At 43.4% G+C, this 24,575-nt stretch overlaps 1 protein-coding gene across 2 annotated transcripts in view; it reads right to left on the bottom strand.

Moving 5' to 3' along the window:
* PLPP4 (phospholipid phosphatase 4) overlaps positions 1 to 23,850 on the bottom strand; it is a 136,149-nt gene extending 112,299 nt beyond the window's left edge. For both annotated transcript variants that reach the window (XM_010365670.2, XM_030941006.1), the window contains exon 1: positions 23,431 to 23,850. In XM_010365670.2, the coding sequence (XP_010363972.1) occupies positions 23,431 to 23,486 (56 nt within the window). In that variant the 5' untranslated portion in view covers positions 23,487 to 23,850. The remainder of the gene's footprint in view (positions 1 to 23,430) is intronic.
* Between the last annotated feature and the right edge of the window lie 725 nt (positions 23,851 to 24,575).

The following is a 24,575-nucleotide window of genomic DNA, read 5'->3' as shown; positions in this document are numbered from 1 at the left end:
GCCGGCTGCATGTGTAATCCTGTTAGGATTTACCTTGTTAGTTTCAGACGCATCCTCTCTGTCAAGATTTTTATGAATCCTGATTCTATTACTCGATATATTAGTTTTCCATCTCAGTCTTCTGTCATTCACAAATTTGATAAGACTGCCCTCTATGTCTTTATCCAAGTTGCTGATCAAAACCTTGGACAGAGGAGGTCAGATTCCGGGTCCTGAGGCATAGCCCTGGACAGCCTCCCCAGCCTTGCCCCAGATGCACATCCACAGCCAATAATCCTTGGATACACTCCTTGTTCAGCCTCTAACTGTTGGATTAGTCAGAAGATGTTCTGCTATTGTACTCAAGGGGGCAACACACTCAGTAACAAGAATGGTAAAACCACATGCACTAGGAACTCAATGACCAAAACTGTCCCTCTCTAAGAACAAGTCAGTAATCAAAAAGGTCTAGGCATGCAGAATCCTCCAGCACCTAAACCCTGCAGCTGTTCAGACACTCAGGCTAAACCTAAATATGAAATAAGAGTGATCTTACTTTACATACAATTTTAACAATAGGCCCTATCAGATTATCAGCTGCAAATCAGAAATGGAAACTAACTTGCTTTAGACAGCACACCATCCACAGCCTTTCAAGAATAGAGAAAACATTTTAAACTATAAGAAACAAACCAAAATAATTACAACCTCCAGTTATTTCATGGAAAAGGACCTCATGCCTCATCAGAACAAGAAGGAATTACATGACTACCTGAGGGCCATCTGTCACCATTTCATCTCCAGCCATTGGTTAAATTACATTTGACAGCATTTGTTTTAGAATGAAGGCAACAATTTTTATTTAAAAATGCATGATAATATGAGTGTTATTAATGGTGTGAGTAAATATTCATTCATTCAGCAAACACCTCCTGCACACCATGCTGAGCCAGATCCTGAGAAATGGTGGGAAGGCAGTGCAGGACAGCAATGACCCCAACAGGCAAGGTCCCTGCACCCACGGAACATACAGCCTGCTGAGGAGAGGCAGATGATAAACACGGACACCAATAAATAATGGACAGCATCATTTTAGATTGCAATAAATGCCATAAGAAAAACAAAACAGAAGAATGTGATAATGGAACATGGGACAGCTGCTCAGTGATAGTTTATTCAGCAAGGAACATTTGAGCAGGTCCCATGAGGATACCAGCCAGATCAGGCACTACTGGGAGGAATGTAAATCGGAAAATCATTTCTGGAGGGCAATTTGGCAAAACTGGTGGCAGTGGGGGGGATGAGAAGTTTGTTTTGTTTTGTTTTGTTTTTTGTTGTTTTTGAGACGGAGTCTTGCTCTGTCGCCCAGGCTGGAGTGCAGTGGTGCAATCTCGGCTCACTGTAAGCTCCGCCTCCCGGGTTCACGCCATTCTCCTGCCTCAGCCTCCCAAGTAGCTGAGACTACAGGTGCCTGCCACCATGCCCAACTAATTTTTTGTATTTTTAGTAGAGGCGGGTTTCACCATGTTATCCAGGATGGGCTCGATCTCCTGACCTCGTGATCCATCCACCTCGGCCTCCCAGAGTGCTGGGATTACAGGCGTGAGTCACCACGCCCGGCCAGTTTTTTGACTCAGGATTTCCTTAACCAGAAATTAAGCCTAAGAACACACAGAGGTGTGCACAGCAATGAATGTTCCAGGTTGTTCATTACGATGTTAACTACATCAACTAAAAACTGGGTGTCCAACACCAGCAGGCTGGCTGTATTAAATTATTTGCTTTCATTTAATGGACTATGTTGCAGTTTTTTAAAAAACAAGTCAAGAAAGAATATTTGGCATAGAAAAATGCTGAGGGCATAAAACCAAGGGAAAAAGGCAGACTACAAAACGTTATTTCAGATGAGACATCTCTTGTGTAGAGAAAGTACTATGTATTATCATGGGAGCAGGCATAAGACTGAAAGACCACACACAAGAATGTTAACTGTGGTTTTCTCTGGGTAGTAGGATCATAAAGAATCTTATTTTCTATCCATTTTATCTGTGTATCATATAAGTTTCCTACATCAAGCCTATGCTTGTTTCATAATTTTACCAAATAGCTGAGTTAAAATAAAAAGAAAGAATTCCAGCAAAGATAAGTTGTTTAAAAGCTGTGGTTTTGGAAGAGATGAGTTTCAGCTACGAGGGTAAAGCAGGCACCCTGAACAGCTCCCTTCCTGGAAGATGTGCCAAGTATCTGGGCCTGGAAGCTGCACCTGAGGAAATGGGCCAGACTCCATTGAGGACCCCTCACGAGAAGGTGGGACAGTCAGCTCTAGGCATGGGTCATGATGAGAAATGAAAATGTGCAAAACCTTGGTATGTGTCCTGACATTTAGTCAAATGTGCATAAACCCACACTACCCCACTGTCACCTTTGCCCTCTCCCTGCTTGATCCAACCCTGCACAGCCTCTAAGTGGCAAAGTGCAATGCGGGAGGGCCGGGGTTACCCATTACAGGCAGCCGATGGAGTGGCAGATCCAAAGGGCATCTCAACGAAACCTTTCACCCTTTCCTTGTTGCGTGTCTTCCTGGAGAAGAAAATTGTCCTCCTTGAGTGATTCATGCCCTCTTCAACTTGTCCTCTAAGATTCTCTGCATGTCAGCAGGGCAAGCTATGGCCCCTATCTCCTATACTCAGGCCCAGGAGATTCCCATGGGGAGAGCTCATTCCTCCAGTAGGCAGAAGCGTGATCTAAAATTCCCTCACTGCAGTCAATTCATTCACTTGGTATTTCCTGAGCATCTACTACGTGCCAGGCATATATCGGGGGTGACAGAGACAAGGTGAACACAATAGCCAAGGCCCCTCCTCCCAAGGGACTTACTGTAGAGAGGGGCAAATGCTTTCCTAGCCCAAGGCCATGCCGGGAAATGACACCCAGACTGCTTTCTCTCTGACACTGATTCTTACATAGAACCTGACTCTGGTCAGTGTGGCATCAGACCCAGCTCAGTCCAGACCAAGAACTGCTTTCTGATTTCCCACCAGAGGCAAGAGTTTGTGATTTCCAGCTCAGCCAGCAGAAAAATGGGGGGTGATTTTCAAAGCACCTTGCTCAGAAATAAACAAACAAACCTGACGACGGGAACACTTCTTTCTGGAGCACAACCTTCACAAAGTTATTTTCTTCTGCTTTTTTTTTAACTTGAAATAATTACATTTAATCCAAAAATTATTCAACATACCTTTAGATTCTCTGAGAAATAAAAAGAAAAGCCTCAGGCAGTAATTCCAAATGCCGACACAGCAGAATTTTTTTTTTTTTTTGAAACACCATTCTGGATTCATTCAAAGCAGGCAGCTCACATTCTTGAGAGGAAAATGAAGACCATGATTCACTCTTTCGGCATAAAGTACACAGATAATTAATCAAGCTTCGTCCGAGTCTCTTGATGCTTTTTACACTGGTTATTCTAAGGCAGACACTATTTTCCTACAAGTCTGCTGACATCCAGGGAGAGGTTTGATTTGTTAAAGAAAGAAGCCAAGATTATGGTGAACTAAGATAGTTCTTATAAACAAGTGGCTCTCATAGGCAAGACAAGGTCAGGGAGACAAGAAGACCATTGGGAGAGGGCATAGAAAACCACTGTGCTCTCAAGACAGAGGCAAGAAGAAGGGTAAGGGAAGCTTTAGCCAAGCACCTATGAAGGTAATATAAGGGCTTACACTTGTGGTGTTCTCCCTGCATTCCAGGTACCACCCTGCTAGCATCTGTGCCCTGAGAGCCCCATCCAGTAGGCACTATTTCTAGGGAGGAGAGGTTAGAGTAACCTAAGTAGAGGTAGAAGCAGTATTTAGTCCCACACATTCTGGCTCCTGATCCTGGGATCATCACCACTAGACTGGATTGCATCTGAGTGTGGGTTTGTTATGACCCGCAGTGGGCAGGCCAGTATGTGGAAAGCTGGGGACAAAGTATCACCCCACCGAACTGCAGCAACAGAGCAATGGGAACAAGGAAGTTGAAAGTCAGCCTGGACTCTAATTCCATCTGTGCCAGCTATTGACAAATGACTACGGGGAAATGACTTCCTTGCCCGAGCATCAGTTTCCCCATTTATAAAGTGAGAAAAATGACAGCATCTACATCATGGTGGTGGTGTAAGGTTTAGATGAGATAATTGCACATAAAGCATAAAAACGTTACCTGGCACAGAGTAAGCCCTCAACAACAACAAAAAAGAGAAGCAGCAGCTGTTATAACTTATAGAAAAGAGTCCAAAGAGCTGGCCCTGGGGCTGGAGAGCTGGAGGCAAGGCCTGCACAGGGGGGCACAGCTGGCCCCAGGCAAAACGCGTACTTAATGTCCTCCACTCCCTTTTTGCTCTTAGCTCTGAGAGCCACCATTCTTCCCACCCACGTCCCAGCTCCACTGCAGCCCAGATCTCCAAGGGTCCTGCTGTCCATGTGGACAGTTGTGACGCAGGCACATGCCACTATTCATCTCCATGTTCCCTGGGCCTGACACAGTGTCTGGCACAATAGGACCCAGTCAATGCATGTCTGAGCCTGCAGGAGTAGAGGAATGGAAGTGATTTCAGACATTATCTTAAGTGAGGGTGGTGGACACTGTGCCCCCTGCCCACATCATGCCAGGATAAGAACCTGGAACAAGGAAGGCCAGTGTTACCATCTGCAGATATTTCTCCCAAAGTGCAGCTATTCCCAGCGTGACATGTGGTGCCCTCTGGGTTTTCAAGCTGGTCTTTGTAGAAAAAACACCTCCAGGAACACCCACCCCTGAACTTCAGGTTCCATCCCTTTTCCTGATACTTAGAACAAAATCCACAGGAAACCTCAGGCCAGGGAGACCATTGCGGGAGAATATACCACTCAAAGGCCAGGCTCGCTCATCATCTCATGTTGTTCTCTGGACCTGTGAACATGTCTGTCTCATGCATCCCACAGAAGTATGATAAATACGCAGAAGGGAACTGCCAGGACTTCCTTCAGAGCAAGAGTTTGTTGTAATAAAGAGCAGCTCTCCCAAGTAGCTGCCCCACAAAGCCTATCTAGAAACACAGCTGCATTCATATAACCTCCAATGAATGGGAAAAGAACAAGGCCAAATGTGCAGAACCCATGCATTATTAGGAAGGGAGGAAGTCCCATGCTAACGCAGGCCTGTGGGGCCAAAAGTCAAGACACCAAGGGGCCACTGAACAACAAGGAGGCTCTAAGTAAGGCCCTTGGTTAAGAGGGAAAAACAGAAAAATCTTCTTAAAAAAAAAAAGGGAATGGATATAATAATCCCTAAGGATTCTCCCAGGGAGCTGCTGGGTATAACATCATTCATGCTGGGGGCCATCTGGTGAATGTCAAAGCTCCACTTGCTCGGGAATTGTCAATTCCCTTTGTATCCACGATTTCACTGAGGTCACTAGGGTCATTTAATTATAAGAAAGCCTCACTACCAGCCCCTTTCTTCCCCCGCCCCATCCAAATCTGGTGTAAATTGTTTCAAGACATAAAATACTCAATTTAAAATTTTCACTCAAAACACTGTCATCTTATTTACTAACAATGTGACAGTGGGTGAAATCTTTAACCTCTCTAAGCTTTGAATTTCTCATCCAAAAAAATGAAAGGATGATAAAATTCCCACCTCATAGAGTTGTTTGAATAGTCAAGGAGTAAACTGCCTTAACTATGCCACTGCCTGGCATATAGAAAATACTCAATAAATATTAGTTATTACTGTCATTGTTCTCATCATTACCATATCATCATCTCTAGAGCCAAACAACCCCAGTTTGCTTTTAATGAACAATAAGATTTTTTTGTGTCAGGATAAATAAAAGCAAAGCATCAATGTTTCACAAGGGTTTTCATAAATAAAGCACTAATATTTAAAAGTCTAATTTAATATTATATGACTGAAGATCTTTTTATTGGTCCACAAGAATGAATGAAAACATAATATATTCAGGAACGATGTATTTCCATAATCAAAAAATAAATAAAAATAAATGTGGGACTTCTATATAACTGTCATCGGTATTATGTACATTAATTCAGGGCTGATATTTCAAACAACACACCACAGAAAAGTAAATTCTGAGCTGAATTTTGTAAAACAGGTAAATTTTAGATAGACAAAATGAGGCCATTTGAAGGATAACTCAGAGAACCATAAAAATAGTCATGGTAAAAGTAAAAATTGATGCATTTTTTAAAACTATAATTTTGTATGTAAAAAATGTAAACCTGCATCAAAGAAAACACGTTAAATCTCTTTAAAGAGACATCTAGGTCAAGATGGCTGATTGAACTCATATATTTTGTCTCTCTACCCTCTTGAAACACCACTGAAAAGAATAAAAACATAAACATAAATCCATATACACGTTGAAGAACCTCAAAGAGTACCAATCAGCAAAGAAGAAGGGAAAAAATAATTATGAAAAAGATAAACCAGATAGAAATAAAATAATGCATAGTACAACGAAGAAGAAACCTCCATATAAAGGAGGTTAGCCTCTATATTAGTTCGTTCTCACATTGCTATAAAAAAACTACCTAAGACTAGGTAATTTATAAAGAAAAGAGGTTTACCTAGCCCATGGTTCTGCTGTACAGGGAGCATGGCTGGGGAGGCCCCTGGAAACTTACAATCATGGCAGAAGGGCAAAGGGGAAGTAAGTACATCTTCACCCGGCAGCAGGGGAGAGAGAGAGTGAAGGGGGAAGTGTTACTCACTTTCAAACAACCAGATCTCGTGAGAACTGTATCACGAGAATAACGAGGGGGAAGTCTGACCCCACCATTCAATCACCTCCTACCATGCCCCTCCTTCAATATGTGGGGATTACAATTCAACATGAGATTTGGGTGGGGATGCAGAGCCAAACCATATCAGCCTCAGAAGGGGAACCCAAGTTCTATATATAAATTTCCTTCAAATTATTTGGCTAACTCAGAAATTGCAATGTGCAGGAAAAGACTCCAAGAACCCCCAGTGGAAAGTAACAGTCACAGTCTAAAGAGCCAAGCAGAGATTTCAGCACCTAGCCAGTGCTAGGAGACACAGTCTGGGACTGAAATGTATCCAAGTTAGGCTTTCTACTGAAACCTCAGAAGGGCAAAACCACAGGAGTAAAAAATCACATCCCAGATTAAGGGATAAAATCTAGGGAAAAAAGCAAGATAGATTTGCCCGACAATAGCCTAGAATCAAAGCTCTGAAGACTGAAATGACCCAAAAGGAAATTAACTGCATGCCAAAACAAAATTCAATACTCTCAGGGGAAAATAACAATCCAGAATCTCTACAATGTATGCTTCACAATGTCCAATACGTAATAGTTACTAGACATGCAAAGGAAGAGAGATAATGTGACCCACCATCAACAAAGAAGGTCAAAGGTAAAGATCATCTTGATGTGGGAATTGGTGCAAAGGGATTTTCCATTATAAATATGTTAAAAGATGACAGGGAAAGATGAACACAATGGATAACAGATGGAAACTTCAACAGAGAAACTAAAACTCTAAAAAACAACCAAATGAAAATTCTAGATCTGAACTCATGAATATCTGAAATAAAACATTTATTGCATGAACATACCAGCAGAATAGACACAGTAGAATCAGTAGAATAAAGAATTAGTGAATTCGAAGACAAATCAATAGAAATTATCTTAAACTGAGCCACAGAGAAGGAAAATACTTTAAAAATAGAATAGAGCATCCAAGATCTGTAGAACATTATCAAACTGTCTAATATATATGTATATGTACATGAAGAACCAAAAGTACAGGAGCAACAGAATTGGGTAGAAGAAATATTGGATAAAATAATGTCTTAGGACTATTTAATTGATGACAGACATCAAACCATATCTCCAATAATCTCAATGAAAAGAAACGGGAAAAATACAAATAAGTCCAACCTAGACACATCACAATCAAATTGCTGAAAGTAAAACATAAACAGAAAGTTTTAGAAACAATCAAGAGCAAAAACGCATTACATTCATAAAAGCAGCAATAACAGTAGAAGCTGACTTAACATCAGAAACAATGGAATCCACAAGACAATGCAAAGTGTTGAATCATGACTGTCAACTGAGAATTCTACATCCAACTGAAAAATCTTTCAAAAATAAAGGCAAAATAAAGATATTAATAATTTCAAGAAAACAAACCCGGGAGAATTTATTTCCAGCAATCTGCATTATAATAAATGCTAAAGGAAGTTATTCAGGCTGAAGGGATATAATCCCAAACGGAAAAACCAAATCTAACAGAACTGATAAAGAACATTGAGAATGATAAATATGTCGGCAATTTTTTTAAAGTTTTAATTGCTGTGAAAGTATGTTGATTGCTTAAAGTAAAAATAATTTAAATGTTTTATGAGATTTATATATAGAAGTAACATCTATAAACAATATACCAAAGGCATGAGAGGAGAAATGAAAGTACGCTGTCATACGATTTTTACATTGTACATGAAATGGTATAATAAATGATGCAGGGAAGATGGTGGTAATAAGTAAAAAGTGCATATTATAATTGTGAAATAAACTACTAAATTTTTTAAAGAGATATAGCTAACAATTCAATATAGGAGATAAAATGGAATACAAACAAGTATCTAGCTAATCTAAAAGAAGAAAGAAAAAAGAGAGACAAAGAACACATGCAACAAATAGTAAAAGGTGGTAGATTTAAATTCAACCATATTAATAATTGCATTAACTGTAAACGGCCTAACTACTTCAATTAAATGGCAGAGATTGGCCAGACAGATAAAGTTAAAAGATATAACTAAATGCTATTTACGAGAGCCATATGTTAAAAATAAAGATACAGATACGTTGAAAGTAAAAGGATGGAAAAAGATACTCTGTGCAGACTTTAACCTCAATAATTATAATGTAGTAATATATTAACGTTAGATAAAGTAGACCTTAAGATAATAATATTAATACAAAGACAAATAGAAATTTTATAATATTAAAAGCTCAAGCATCAGAAGGAGATAAAATTTAAGAATACTAACTAGAAATATAGACATAGAAATTATGACATCCAAATTACTAAAGTAAAAAAGGAGGGTAGCAAAGAATGCTTGAGCTATTCAGCTAAAAGAAAGAAACAAAGGGGATAAAACATAAAAATAAAGCACCATAAAAAGAAAACACATAATTAGTTGGTTTCAATAACACAAAATATTAATTATTTCCAAAAAACAATGTGAAGGCATTAATTATTCTTGTTTGACAGAGATAGCATATCTTCAAATTAAAAGAATAAGACTACAGAAAATTTTAATAGTGTGGCTACCTTCTTTTAATATATTTAGAACTTTACACTCACCAAACTGTTCATTATGTTCAATCTATATAAATTTACAGCCAAAAAAAATGACTATGTATGAGGCCACATAGAAAATTATAATCAGTTATAAAACATAGAAATCATACAAGCCACAGTCTCTGGTCTCAATACAAAAAAACTATTTTAGCACTATCATTATCTGCCTTAAACGCCAGGAAACTAAAGCACAGAGACATAAAGCAACCTACCCAATGATAGCCAGTAAGTAGCAGATTTGTATTTAGGTATCCTGGCACTAGAGCCTGAAACCTTAACCACCGTACTCCACTCCTTCCCAGCGGGTGGAGTGGGCTGAGTGTAGTGGAGGCAAATTTTCCCTACAGATATCTAAAAATACTATAAAATTACAATAATTAAAATGTTAATTGAGACAATACCAGGCAAATAGATATTCAGAATAGAATTTAGTTGCAATCCCATAAGATGCAAGAAAATAATGGACTATTCCATAACCGACAAACCATTTGAGTGGGACAAGTAACAAATAAAGAACCAAAACATTAACAAATTAAAATTAAAGAACAAAAGTATAAAATACTAGACAATACAGAAGAACATTTCTGTTTTAGATGGGAAAGGACTTTCTAAATAGGACTGAAACTGAAACAAAGAAAGACTCACAGATTTAACTACATAAAATTAAAACAATAATAGAAATTATAAAGAAACTTAAAAATCAACCATAGACATGGAAAAGTATTTGCGATATACAAAAGAGAAGATCAGTATTTAGAAGGCATAAAGCACACCTACACATCAGTAAGATTAATTCAGAGATCCAACAGAAACATGGATAAAGGAAAATACAGACATTTCACTGAAGAAATACAAATTGCCAATACGCTTGTGAAAAGATGCTCAACACTAAACATAGAGAAATGCAAAGTGAAGTAAATGTTACATTCCAGGCCATGGCAGAAATACAAAACTTCCAACACTGGCAAGGATGCATAAAAACAGACACCTTCACACATGGCAGTGAAATGTAAGTATGTGAAGCTCTTTGGGTGGACAATTTGGCAGTATTCACCTGAATTTAAAATGTATGCGGGCCGGGCACGGTGGCTCACGCCTGTAATCCTAGCACTTTGAGAGGCCAAGGCGGGCGGATCACGAGGTCAGGAGATCGAGACCATCCTGGCTAACACGGTGAAACCCTGTCTCTAGTAAAAATACAAAAAAAATTAGCTGGGCCTGGTTGCCAGCGTCTGTAGTCCCAGCTACTCAGGAGGCTGAGGCAGGACAATGGCGTGAACCTGGGAGGCGGAGCTTGCAGTGAGCCAAGATCGCGCCACTGCACTCCAGCCTGGGTGACAGAGCGAGACTTCGTCTCTTAAAAAAAATAAAAAAAATAAAAAAAAATGCATGTGGTCTTGACCCAGAAAATTCATTTGTAAGAGTTTATCATGCAGCAATACTTGAACAGGTGCACTACAATGTATGCAACAATTGCAACACTGTTTTTCAAAGCAAAAAAATGAAAATACCCTAAGATTCCATGAATAGGTTAATACAATGTAACACCACACAGCCAGTAAAAAAAAATCAAGTATGTGTTTATATATATAATATCTTAAAGAGATGAGTTTAAAAATTAAGCCATAAATAAAATGTGTTTCCAGTAGTTTTGTTAATTATACACAAATGTGTATAAAAAGTGAAGAGAATGGAATAGGCAGAGAAAGTTGAAGTGGTTCCAGGAGACTTACACTATTGTATTGCTTTAATTTTCACAAGTATTTTATAATCCTGAAAGAAATTTAAGTGAGGAGAAATACATTCATTTCCATCACATTCATTTTGGTGTAATTCTTCCTAGTATTTGCGCAAATCAGACATACTTCAAATAGTTGCAATTCCAAGGCATATTTTTTGTATAGTGTTTTTCCTTAACTATTACATCATAAAATTTCACCACATTTCTTCATGATTTTCAAATGATTCTTCCAATAACTAGATAATATTCTGTGTGTTCACAATCTACCAAATCATCTTCAAATGTTGACCATTTGAGTTTTAATTTAATTTTTATTTGACAAATACATTTACTTTGTTTTGTATGGAACACAGCAAAAAAAAATCTTTATATATGAGGATTTTGGTATCTTTTCCATTAGCGCCTCCATGTATTTTTTACCAAGAATTCTAAGTCAAAGGTCAGGAATAATTTTATGGCTGTTTATGCACTGTAATATTGCTCTTCAAAACAGTTGTACCCATTTACTATTCCACCTGAGCATCTGATCACATTTGAAAACACAAACCTATACATTCTGGATAGTAATCTTTACTTTCTGATTTTTCTTAAATATTTTAGTTGATATAAAATGTAGAAAGTTGATTTTTTGACAGATTGTCACTTTAAATATTTCTAAAGCAATCACAAAAAAATCATTCAGTGCCCTATCCTGGAATAGTTCACTGGCCTCTTTCCATAACAGAAAACATCTATATTGATTTTTGATTGTGTATGAAATAATAAACGCTTACTATAAAATAATTTAGACATAAACAACATTTAAAAAGCAAATAGTACATAGTCCTATCAGCACAAAATAACCACTGTTAAAACTGTATTGTGTATCTTTATAGAGATATAGGCACAATTGATTTTATTACATTACCACATTGAACTAGCATCATGCACACTTTTGTAAGCTGCCTTTATTATGTAACAATGGTTCATAGATGCCTTCTCAAGTTAACAAATAACTACCTATTATATAACTAATTTTAATAGCTGCACATTCTTCCACTGTAGCACATAAAAAGCTTCTACTAATGTTATTTTGCTGTTTTCAGATGCATATCTTGCATTGCTATAGAAATCACAGATTCACATTCTATAATAAAGACACGTACACACTATGTTCGTTGCAGCACTATCCACAATAGCAAAGACATGGAATCGACCTAAATACCTATCAATGATAGATCAGATAAAGAAAATGTGGTACATATACACCATAAGCTACTATGCAGCCACAAAAAAGAATGAGATCATGTCCTTTGCAGGAACATGGATGGCGCTGGAGGTCATTATCCTTAGCAAGCTAATGCAGGAACAGAAAACCAAGTACCACATGTTCTCACTTATAAGTGGAAAGATAAGAACACATGAACACATATAGGGGAACAAGAGACACTGAGGCCTACTGGAGGGTGGTGGGTGGGAGGAGGAAGAGGATCAGGAAAAGTAACTAATAGGTACTAGTCTTGATACCTGGGTGATAAAATAATCTGCACAACAAACCCCCATAATATGAGTTTACCTCTGTAACAAACCTGCATATGTACCCCTGAACTTAAAATAAAAGTTAACATTAAAAAAATCACAGATTTAAAGTGTGGCAGTTTTTGAACTTTTGTTAGTTTTCTGCTCATATCTGTTGCCCATTTTTCTGTTGATGAGCTCTTCTCTTTTCTTGTCAATTGGTAAGAGCTCTCTGAATGAGGGAGCATTAACTCTTAACTCTGTAAATCAGGACCTGAGAAGTGTCATAATTACAGCATACGATTGTGACAAGTGCCGAATACAGAGGTGGCACATAGTAGGCATTACAGTGTTCTTTCTTAGTAGCTAGCAGGTGTGTCCTCCACCTCCCTGCTTTCCTATAACCAAGGTAGCAATAGATGTCAATAATAAGATACCTACACAGGCCAGGCACAGTGGCTTACGCCTGCAATCCCAACACTTTGGGAGGCCAAGGCGGGCAGATTACAAGGTTGGGAGATCAAGACCATCCTGGCTAACACGGTGAAACTCCGTCTACACTAAAAAATAAAATAAAAATAAATTAAAAAGCTAGGCGTGGTGGCGGGCACCTGTAGTCTTAGCTACTCAGGAGGCTGAGGCAGGAGAATGGCATGAACCCGGGAGGCAGAGCTTGCAGTGAGTGAGCTGAGATCGGAGATCCGAGATCGTGCCATTGCACTCCAGCCTAAGCGAGAGAGCAAGACTCTGTCTCAAAAAAAAAAAAAAAAAAAAAATCCACACACACTTACATATCGGCAATTTCTTTTTCTTGGATTATGATTCAGATGTCTTCTAGGAAATTTCTAAATCCTAGTTGAAGGCTCAGTTCTCTCCTGCAGTTTTGAGAGTTACGCTATTTTATTATCATTATTATTACACTGTGATGTCAGGCATCTTTTAATTGACCTATATCTTCACCTCAGTTCTAGGAAGGAAGGAGGTAGAGGAAGGAAAAGAGACTGGCCTTAGCACCTACTATGTGCCATCTTTGTGCAAGGCACCTGGCACATCTCACATCACCTCATCTTTACAACCTCCCTAAGAGGTGAGACAGTGTCCCCATTTTACAGATGAGGAGGCTCGGACACATCTTTATCATTAGCAGAGTCAGGGTGACACTGCTTCACCATGATTTGAGTGTTTTGACCTATAAAACTGGGAATTTCATTCAGTTCAACCTAAAAATAACATAAACAAAGAAATGTGCACTATTCATAATTATACAGCTACCCAGAAAACTCCCCAGTCTGCCAGGCCCCCTTCCACCACCCTGACTTTTAACATCATTTGAACTCTATAGAAATGGAGCCATAAAGCGTGTGCTCTTTTGTGTGACATTTTTTGTTGAACATGTTTTTGAGATTTATCTTTGTTGTCGTGGGTGGCGGCAGTTTGTTCCTTCTCATGTGCTCCAATTTATTTCTTCATTTTACCCATGGATATATAGGATATTTATCATTTTTGGCTATTAAGCGCAATGCTGCTATTGGTTTTTGGTGAACATTTTGTAATTTCTTGTAGGGATATACATAGGGGTGGAACTGCTGGGTTTCTCATCAGAAGTGGGCCATGCTGCCCATCTGCCTGCAGAATGGGACCCATTTGCCAGGCCCTGTCACTTCCCAGGCCCACTGCATGCTTTCTACAAGGTAGCTACTCAGCAGATGGAGATTACAGCATCATAGAGGCTAAATATTGCTTTTAGAGGTATAGCTGGACAGAGAGGCCAAATCCTTCCTTAAGAACTTCTGATGAAAACCCAGCCGTTCCACCCCTATGTATACCCCTACAAGAAATTACAAAATGTTCACCAAAAACCAATAGCAGCACTACATTTAATAGCCAAAAATGATAAATATCCTATATATTCATGGGTAAAATGAAGAAATAAATTGGAGCACACGAGAATGAACAAACTGCCGCCACCCACAACAACAGAGATAAATCTCAAAAACCTGTTCAACAAGAAAAGTCACACAAAAGAACACACACTTTATGGCTCCATTTCTATAGAGTTCAAATGATGTTAGAAGTCAGGGTGGTGGAAGGGGGCTTGGTAGATTGGGGAGTTTTCTGGGCAGCTGTACAATTATGAATAGCGCACATTTCTTTGTGTATGTTATTTTAGGTTGAACTGAATGAAATTCCCGGTTTTCTAGGTCAAAATACTCAAACATCAGCAATTTCATATGGTTCAAACTAATACTTCAATAAAACATGTTTTTAAAAACCCTCTGGTAAAGAAGAAAGAAACATCTAGCATTGATTGGCAGACTGCTACCTTTCTAGAAACCAGCCTAAATGCTCCTGCCACTTCTGGCCCTGTTTTTCTGCTGATTTGTCTTGCTTTGTCTTTAGTGGAGACAGAATAACTAATTCCTCCTTTCTGTGGGATAATGTTTCACAGTTTCATATTGAAAGACTATGATGAAGCTGCCCTGGGTTCTGCAGCCCCAGTTCCTCTCAGCCTTCTTTCACTCATCCCAGGAATCCCAAACCTTGCTCTTAACACCTGTGCGGCTTCTGGTTGAATGATGAGGGCCCACTGGCAGGCAACAGTCTTCTGACACAGAAGGAGCTTCCTCGCTGTAAAAACAGTGTTTCTATTTCATCCACATAGAACAGCAAGATAATATTTTTAAAGAAGCACTATTACCAAGATAATGTTTCTATTTACAAATGCTATCATCGAAAAGTAGAGGTAGTGAGCTTTTATGAGCCTTGCGTGTGTCACAAAAGGCATAATCTTTACAACTAATTGAGATAACTTTATCCACATGTTATGCAACCATGCATTTCTTTTGCAGTACCGGCAGCATTTATCTCCCTGTGGGAAAACATCATCAATTCTCAGAATTCTGGGTACAGCCAACTCATTTTACAGTGGCAAGTAATATTTCAAACAGAAGGATGCCCCCTTTATCAGACGACAAGGCAGACACCTTCTCAGGGAGGGGAGCAGAAACACTCAGGTGCCATTGCACAGCATGCACAGATGGGCTGAGGGAGAACCTGAAGAAAAGCACCCCCTGGATGTGGCTTCTAACTGAGCCCTGTGTGCAAAGTTAGAGGGACATAGCAATATGTCCCCAAAGTTATGGGGACATAGCATTTGCCTTATGTTACGTCATCTAAGAACACAACATAGCATTTTCCAGTATGTTATCTAATGCAGCTATGCTGATAGCACTGTAATTCGACGTCCTAGAATCCCTGTTGTAAAGGGCCAGCAATTTAAGCCACCACTGAGAAACTGCAAGGCTGAGGCCAGCCCACGCCATCAGACAGCAAGCTCTGGGGTTCTGACTCACTGGACAAACTCATGGCAAGGTACATCCCTCACTTTTGAGGCCTAAAAGGAATCATTAGGAATACACTTCCAGGAGTTGATTCTTGTCTAGAAATCCTGTGGCAAATCATTTGTAAAAAGAACATCATTAGACACCTACGGTGTTTCTCTTTAGCGTATATTATGGATTTATTTCAACAAAAAGATAATAATAACATCACCATTTGCTGAGCACCTACAATGAGCTGGATACTGTCCCATTTAATACTCCCGATACTTCAATAAAATATGTTTAATATGGTTCAAACTGATACTTCAATAAAATATGTTTTTAACATATTCTTACATTCATGAATACGATGGACATTCCCATTGAACAGAAGGAGAAACAATGACAGAAGGGGATAAATACTTTCTCCCAAAGCTCACACAGCACATAAGTTGCAAACCAGGATTTGGTTAGGCACAACGGTTCACACCTGTAATCCCAGCACTCTGGGAGGCCGAAGTGAGAGGATCTCGTGAGCCCAGGAGTTCAAGACCAGCCTAGGCCACACAGACCCCGTCTCTTCAAAAAATAAAACAGCTGGCTGCAATGACACACCTGTAGTCCCAGCTACTCGAGAGGCTGAGGTGGGAGGACTGCTTGAGCCCGGGAGGTTGAGGCTGCAGTAAGTGGTGATCACGCCACTGTACTCCAGGCTGGGTGATAGATCAAGGCTCTATATATACGAAAACAGAATCCTCTGGGCCTGTAAGAGCAGGGCCCAAGGAGATGGCTGGAGTTAAGGGGAATAGCTATGGTTGCGCCACTGCACTCCACCCTGGGCAAGAGAGAGAGACTCTGTACTAAAAATAAAACAAAACAAAACAAAATAGGATTTAAGCCCTGGTAACCTGATGCCAAAGGCCACTGTCGTAACCACTGTGCTGTGCTGCCATTCTTAGACACTACATGTATGTAATAGGGATTAACAAGGGTGGCGAGAAGTTACTAATTTTTGTTATATGTACCACAGGCACTTAAAGTACCTTATCTGATAAAATCCAGTGAAGTAAGTATTAGCTCCATTTCCTACATAAAGAAACTGAGGTTCAGAGATTGAAGGCAACTTGTTAGTTAGTGGCAGAGCTAAAAGCCAAACACAGACCTGCCTGGCTCCAAAGCCCGCGGTCTTTTGTTATAGCTCTTTACCTCAAACAACTCTTTTGAAACTTGTTTCTAGACTGGGTGCAGTGGCTCACGCCTGTAGTCCCAGCACTTCGGGAGGCTGAGGCAGGTGGATTACGAGGTCAGGAGATCGAGACCATCCTGGCTAACACTGTGAAACCCCGTCTCTACTAAAAATACAAAAAATTAGCCGGGTGTGGTGGCGGGTGCCTGTAGTCCCAGCTACAGGAGGCTGAGGCAGGAGAATGGCATGAACCCGGGAGGGGGAGCTTGCAGTGAGCCGAGATCATACCACTGCACTCCAGCCTGGGCGACAGCGAGACTCCATCTCAAAAAAAAAAAAAAAAAAGAAACTTGTTTCTAGAGAGCAAGTAGAATGATTCTGACCGTATTCGTTAGAGAGAAAGGACTGCTGGTACAGTAGCCAATCAACCCCAAAACTTCAGTGAACACAAAAAGTCCCTCTCCCTCTTACAAAGGCCACTCTAGTGATAGGATCCTCCAGGGCCACCGCCTGCTGCCTCTACCCTGCGGTGCTGCCATCCATTCACTAGACTGCACATAAGTATTTCCCAAAGGCAGTGGGATGGAAGGAGCCCCTGCTCAAAATGCAGATTCTGAGGGCCTCGATCTCTATTTTAATTCAGTTAGCCTGACCTGGGCCCCGCGTAATCCTGACGCAGGTGTTCAGCAGACCATCCACCCCTTAAGTAGCTTTGCTTTGGACTGATGCAGAATGCTCAGGGCTGTAAAAATTATCCTGGGAAACTGAGTCAGGAGGCACTGACCATGCTCGTGCCAAGGCCAAGCTAGGAGAAGGAGAAAACAAAGAAGTTAAAGATGCAGACGGCTAACCACAATGCAGAGCAGAGAGTACTTGTCCTGGGGAGCCATGAAGGAGGGCTGTGGCCACGAAGCCCATCACAGTCGGCAAAGCCTGCGCGTCCAGCCAAATGGTTCCTTTCCATCCCTGGGCAAACATCTGAGCATGGTACGGTTTTGTTTCAAACCTCCAGGCTCCCCCAGTTTTGCCTCTGTGGGAATGATCACTGCCCTGCAGGGCCCTGAGGCCACTTGCATTCTCCATCCAGGTTCGCTTCCTGCCACTCCCACACCCACCTACCCCAAAACCCACACTGAGGCCAGACTTGGTGACCTCATCCCCACCCAAAATATGCCTCCACACCTCCAGGCCTTTAGCCTGCAGGAATGCCCTTAGGCCTAGGATCTCTACACCTGGCATTCAGTGCTCAGCCCTGGGCAGCCTTCCCTGGCACATGCATCCTCCTTCTTAGTAAAACCAAGCACCTTGCTCCAACTGTCCCCAGCATGGAGTCTTACACTGGGCTCTTAGGGGCAATACAGATGAATCTGTTAGTTTGCGTCAATATTTCAAAAATCTACCTGACATCCAGTGCCCTCAAGCAAGTCACCTGGACCAGGTAAAGCACCAAGTTTCCCTGTGTCTTGCTGGAATTACACCAATCAAAGCGTACCAATGAAAGGGAAAGGAAATGACTATCACAAATGCTTGCACCTAGAAGGTGCCAAATATCCGTCAAGTGGATGAACAATGAAAGAGAAATGTTTGGAGGGAAAACTTTCAAAACCAGTCATTGCATTGGAGAAAATAACAAATAGTGGCCCTCTGTGTGCTCTCCCTGCTGGACTGTGAGCTACTGGAGGCCACCTGGCCTTCTCTCTCCTCTCATCCCCAGTGCCTGGCAAAGGCCTCTTGCACCCTAAGAGCTCAAAGAAGAATGCTGGATTATCTAAGGGGAGGTAAACACCATAACCTGTGCACCCTGGCATCCTGAGCAGCTCCTGGGGGGACCCTGCAGACAGATAGCCACCAGAAATGACAGAGAGGGATGGGGAGAAGGGCAGATGGAAGGAAGGAAAGAGGAAGATAAGACCCCAAGGAACTCAAGCCTACAAGTGAAACAGACAGACCGCCTTTCCCCCAGTCCAGCACATGAGATTGTCATCATCTTCCTTTTTTTTTTTTTTTTTTTTTTTTTTTTGAGACGGAGTCTTGCTCTGTCACCCAGGCTGGGGTGCAGTGGCCGGATCTCAGCTCACTGCAAGCTCCGCCTCCCGGGCTTACGCCATTCTCCTGCCTCAGCCTCCCGAGTAGCTGGGACTACAGGCACCCGCCACCTTGCCCGGCTAGTTTTTTGTATTTTTTAGTAGAGACGGGGTTTCACCGTGTGAGCCAGGATGGTCTCGATCTCCTGACCTCGCGATCTGCCCGTCTCGGCCTCCCAAAGTGCTGGGATTACAGGCTTGAGCCACCGCACCCGGCCGAGATTGTCATCATCTTTCTAGGGACCTTTCTGCAATGTTGTAAATACAGAGTGCTTGAACTAATTGATGTCCTGGGAGATGACGGCCAAACACGGCAGAAGAAAGCAGTGTATCCCTAGTTTCTTACTACTCCAATTGATGTTCTCACTGGCAATTTACTCACTACATCATACCCTTAAAATCCATGCCATGATCAAATCCCATCTTTTAGGAAGTGTGAACCACCACTGCCATCCCTCCACCTTTGAGGTGTCATCCTAGCATGTGATTTTAGAACTCAAGTGACAGCTTCCCACACATCACTCCAGGCAATGTGCACTTGCTCCTCTGGAGATAAGGAGTCATGGAAGGAATTTCTCACAGGATGTGGCCAGTTTCATAGCAGTCTGGAAGCCTGGGGCTGGATGTCTTCTGTCTCAGAGGATGACCACTCAGGGACATGGGGTCAACCGCCTGTTTGAATCAGGGTTATACCTCCTGCTAGCTGAGTGACTTCAGGCAACTTACTGAACCTCTCTAAACTTTGGTTTCTTTATTTGTAAAGTGGGAATAATGAACAGAATCCAGTGAGATGAGGCTTAAAAGACAAATCACATGGAATGCCTTTTGCATGCAGTAAGCCCTGGACTGACCAAAACTGGCTGCTGTTTTTTATGAAGCAAAGTGATTGAGAGTCCAGACCTTGCAGATGAGCGTCTAGATTTAGGTCTCAGAGCTGCCCTTGTTAGCCCTGTTACTTGGGAAGTTCCTTAATTTTACTGTGCTTCAGTTTCTTCGTCTATGACCAAGAAATATCAATATACCCGCTTCATCAGGCTAAATAGCATATGAGATAGTTTTCACTGGTGCCTGACACACAGTGAGATCTCAGTAAATGATTGCTATTGTACTGGTGATAGTGGTCAAAGTGAGTAGCATGCTCCTAGTAGTGCACTATTGGTCTGCTGGGTGTTAACCAGCCATCTCATTTCTACACTATGTGCTTGCTGAGTAAGGTCTGCTGCTAGCCTTGGCATTTGCAGAAATACTCAAAAGAATCTCTCCTGGAGTCTTGGGTAGCAGCAGGACAGAAAAAGCCCAAAAGTGCTTCTCCTTCCTGCTCTGCCCACAATCCATGAGTAGGAGCAATAGGACCTCAAGGCCCACACACTTCATGGTACTAAATGCAGCCTCAAAACTTCACATTTCACTTTTATTTTTCCTAAACACTGGGTTCCTATAACCAATTTATCTTCTGTTATGTTAAACATTATATGCCAGCCTTGATTTGCATTACTCTACTAATTTTCTTCCCAGCGATTTGAAGTCCTTAGGCAGGACTGAGCATCTATGGGGTGGTTGCGGGGGCGGGGCGGCCTGGAGAGCATCCTCTCAGAATTCTGAATACGCAAAACCTCAGCACTGTGCCTAATCTAGAAACAGAAAATGGGATCTTTAAGAGTCAGTAAGGAAAAGTTTGCATCCCTACTACCCGTGGGCCCAAAATGCATTTTATTAGCTCTAACTTCGAATCTTTGAGGAGCATATGGGCTACGGGTAGCGAGATCCCTGCTCTCATGCAGAGCAAATGTAGTCAGAGAACAGGCACATCTACAGGTAATGTTTCTCCAGGGGCATAAGTTTGCAAAGAAGCAAGATACCCCCTCTCCCCCAAAAAAATTCTTTCATCCTGAGCAATAGGGTAGAAATATCAAGCAAAACTAAATGATGCGTTATACTGGCTGAACTGGACACTGGCTGCAACATAGAAATCAGATTCAGCCTGCCCATGGGGACTTTCTAAACCCCTGTGCTGCTGAGACCACCATCTTCGTGAGCAGAGGTGGGTACAACCCACTGAATATTGCCATCATTCCAGTGCTGGCAAAAGGAAGAATTAAATTTCCCCCAAAAGTTAGTCTCTGTCAAGGTGCCAGACGCTTATCTGAGAAAACAAAGGGTCATCTGTTTCTGCATGCTCCCAGCCGTCCTCCCAGAAGTCGGTGCATGCCTGATATTAACAGCATCTGAACATCCAAGATCTGCCCCCCTAGGGAGGCTCACATCAATACCAAAGCTGGTTTTTGCAGGTAAAAGAACCACAAGTTGGACACACTGTTAGCAATTTGATAAGAAACCTGGGAATCATCCAAAAATGCCATCAATGTCCATGTGTGACAGCAGATCCCCTATTAAGTAACACAAGAGGGAACTTCAGAGAACAGAACATAAACTGCCTGTCCGGTTTTTACATAACACCCTTAGAAAAAGCAAGACGCGCATAAGCAATAATTACCAAGTTTTCAAATTTACTGCATAGACCATTGTATATTTGTAAACATCTCATAAATATTTGGGGGGATATTGGAAGGAATACCTGAAAACTATAAATATTTTTACATATTGTTGGGTCCTTTTTTATCTAAGCACCCCCAGCAGCAGTCAAACCAGATAATGAGATTGTGAGAGTCTATCTCACTTTATCTCAGCATTCTTCCTACATTCACCCAACAACTGTTAAATTGCTGTTAAATTGTGCACCAAAAACTATTTTATCATTTCTATCACATAATAATTTAATGAGATTTCAGCCTATCTGCTAATTAGAAACTGTCCCTATCTGATCACACAGCAATCACTAGTTTTAACGTACATTCCAAAGGTAGAAAATAGAGTAAGGGAAAAGTGTTTTGTTTTTCCAAATGCATCAAAACCCAACTGAAGTTCTCGTTCCTTCTTCTCAGTGAATAACACCAGTGTTCGGGCAGAAGGCGGGAGAGGGGGGCTTGCTTGCATCTGGGGGAGCTCGTGGCCTTTTCTGATGGTGTGAATAAATACTCTGGATGAATTTAATCCCTGGTAAAGAAAAACATGCAAGAAAGGGCATTTCTTTCCATGTGTATACCCTGGGCTGCCCAGAACAGAAGTCATCTTTGAAACAGCACACCTGCCATGGACGATTCCAGATTGAGGCAGAAATTCAGACAGGGCCTCCTGTTTGGCTCGGGAGGGCTTTTCCAGAAACAAAAACAAACACAAACAAATAAATGCATGGCAAATCCAAAAAGTTCATGTAACTTTAATATTTAGAATGTGGCAGAAAACATCCATGGGCAGAGAGGGGGAGAGAATTTGGCTCACTGATGGAGGGACCAGTGCAGGTGTGGGTGCCTAGGTGACAGCAGCTCACGGGAGGCTGTGGGGTGGCTCTGAGCTGGTGTTCTGGGCTCAGAACTGAGAGAGATGCGACAGCTCCCTGCAGCTTGGGCCCAGGAGGTCATTGAGCGGTGGGTGCCTGGGCTCACGGAGAAGGCTCAGACATCTCTGAAAGAACCTGCGCCACCACCCCTTCCTCTTTTCGGGATCGCTGTTCCCAGTGCCAGTCGCTCAAAGCCACCCTGGGCATTTCACGGCTGCCCTGGAGGGCCTCCGCCCCCAAAGCGGACATCGACTGGGCACAGAGCTCCAGGTGTGTGTATCCCACCCCCAGCTGCAGCCCCTTGACTTCTCAAGCCTCCGCAGCAACAGTTTCTCAGTAGGAGAAGCGCTGCAAACGCCCTCTGGGAAAACGCTCCGCAGGACCTCGGGCGCTAAAGCCAGGGACATGGAAGGAGTCTGGCCCTCAGCACAGCGGGGAGGAACCGGAGATGGGGCCAGGGGCAAAGACTTCCAACGTGGGCCTTAAAGATCACAGAGAAGGAGAAACTTCCCTAGGACACGGGCCAGGGTGCGCGTCCCTGTTCAGAGGTGCAGCCCTGGATCCCCTGGGCAGGTGGTGCGGGGCTGGCGACACGCGCGGGCCGGGTGACACCCGGAGCAGGTCTCAGCCCCAGCGCGCGGGGGTAGCTCCGCGCCTAGGATCCCAGGAAGGAGAGAGGAAGGGTCTCTCTTGGTCTCGTAGGACACGTTGCGGGCACCTGGCGGGGAAGGGACCTCGAACCCAGGCCCCGGTGGGAAGCGGCGGCGCAAACTAAGTTAGGGCACAGAGAGGCTTGGTCGGTGGGTCCCCCGCGTCAGTGCGCCCTGCCCGCGGCGCGCCACTACTTACACGAAGACTCCGAAAAGCAAGACTCGCACCCCGATCTCGATGGCCAGCTCCCGCATGGTGCGGCCGGAGCAGCTCCCGCGGCGACCGCTGGCGCTCTGCGCGGCTCCGGCAGCTCGGCTGGCGTCTGCTCGCCAGACCCTGGGAGGCGAGGGAGGCTAGGGAGGCGCGCTCCAGGCCGCTGGCGGGGGCGGAGGCGGGCGCCGGGCGGGGGCAGGCGGCGGGGAGGGCTCAGCCGAAACCTCCCGCCTCGGGCTCCGGGGCTCCGGGAAGCCGCGCCGGCCGCTCGCGATGCTGCGGACCCCGCGTCCTAGTGCGGAGCCGGGGCCGCCTCGGGGACTCCGAGCTCCCTCTCCCCAGGAACCGCCTCCGCGTCCTGGGCCCGCGCCGGGCACACGCAGCCCGGGGAGGGGAAGCCCGGGAAAGCCCCACCGCCGCCGCCGCCTCCCTGCGCGCTCCCCGCCTCCCCAGCCAGTGGGCGGCCCCTGGGCTCCGCGCCCGGGCAGCGCGCTCACTGGGACTCTGCCCGCGGCACCTCTGCAGCTCCTGGTGCTGCCTCCGACACCCGCTGTCCGGGCTCTCGCTCCCTGGCACACGCACGCACGTGGGCATGTAGTGGACGGGCGCTCTGGGGATTCTCCAGGGCTCAGGGCAGCCCTGGCCAACCTCGGTCCCTGCCGAGGAGCGCTCCCTTCCTCCCGTATTCGGCCCTCCCTACACCGTTCGAACCTGAAATTCTTTCTTTTTTCTAAGAAGTTCCCCCAGAGATCACTCGCGGGCTTCGCTTTGCTCTCAGGAGATGCCAGCCAGGGTCCAGGGCTCTGGCACAGAGAGAGGGCAATGGCGAGCCTGGCTCCCCACCATGCCACCAGCGCCAGGTGGCCCCTGGGGACCGAATCCTCTCTCCCCCACTACCTGTCCCCCGCCCCCAGCAGCTTGGGGCTGCTGAGCTATGGAATATGAAAAAGCTCCTGCCACCGTGCCTGGCCGGCGTGTGGGAGGTCGGGGTCTCTTGTCGCTGACACAGCATTCAACCAGCCGTCAGCCAGGCAGCAGGTAGAACTTCAGAGCCTCATCCTCAGGTTCAGAGCCAAAAGTCCAACCATCGCAGCAGGCCTAGGGGTCACGCCCTCCAGCTGGAGCCCAGC

The sequence above is a fragment of the Rhinopithecus roxellana genome, chromosome 11 (assembly GCF_007565055.1).
Source record: "Rhinopithecus roxellana isolate Shanxi Qingling chromosome 11, ASM756505v1, whole genome shotgun sequence".
NCBI lineage: Eukaryota > Metazoa > Chordata > Mammalia > Primates > Cercopithecidae > Rhinopithecus > Rhinopithecus roxellana.
Note: the sequence above shows the minus strand (reverse complement) of the source record. Positions and strands in the feature narration are given on the sequence as shown.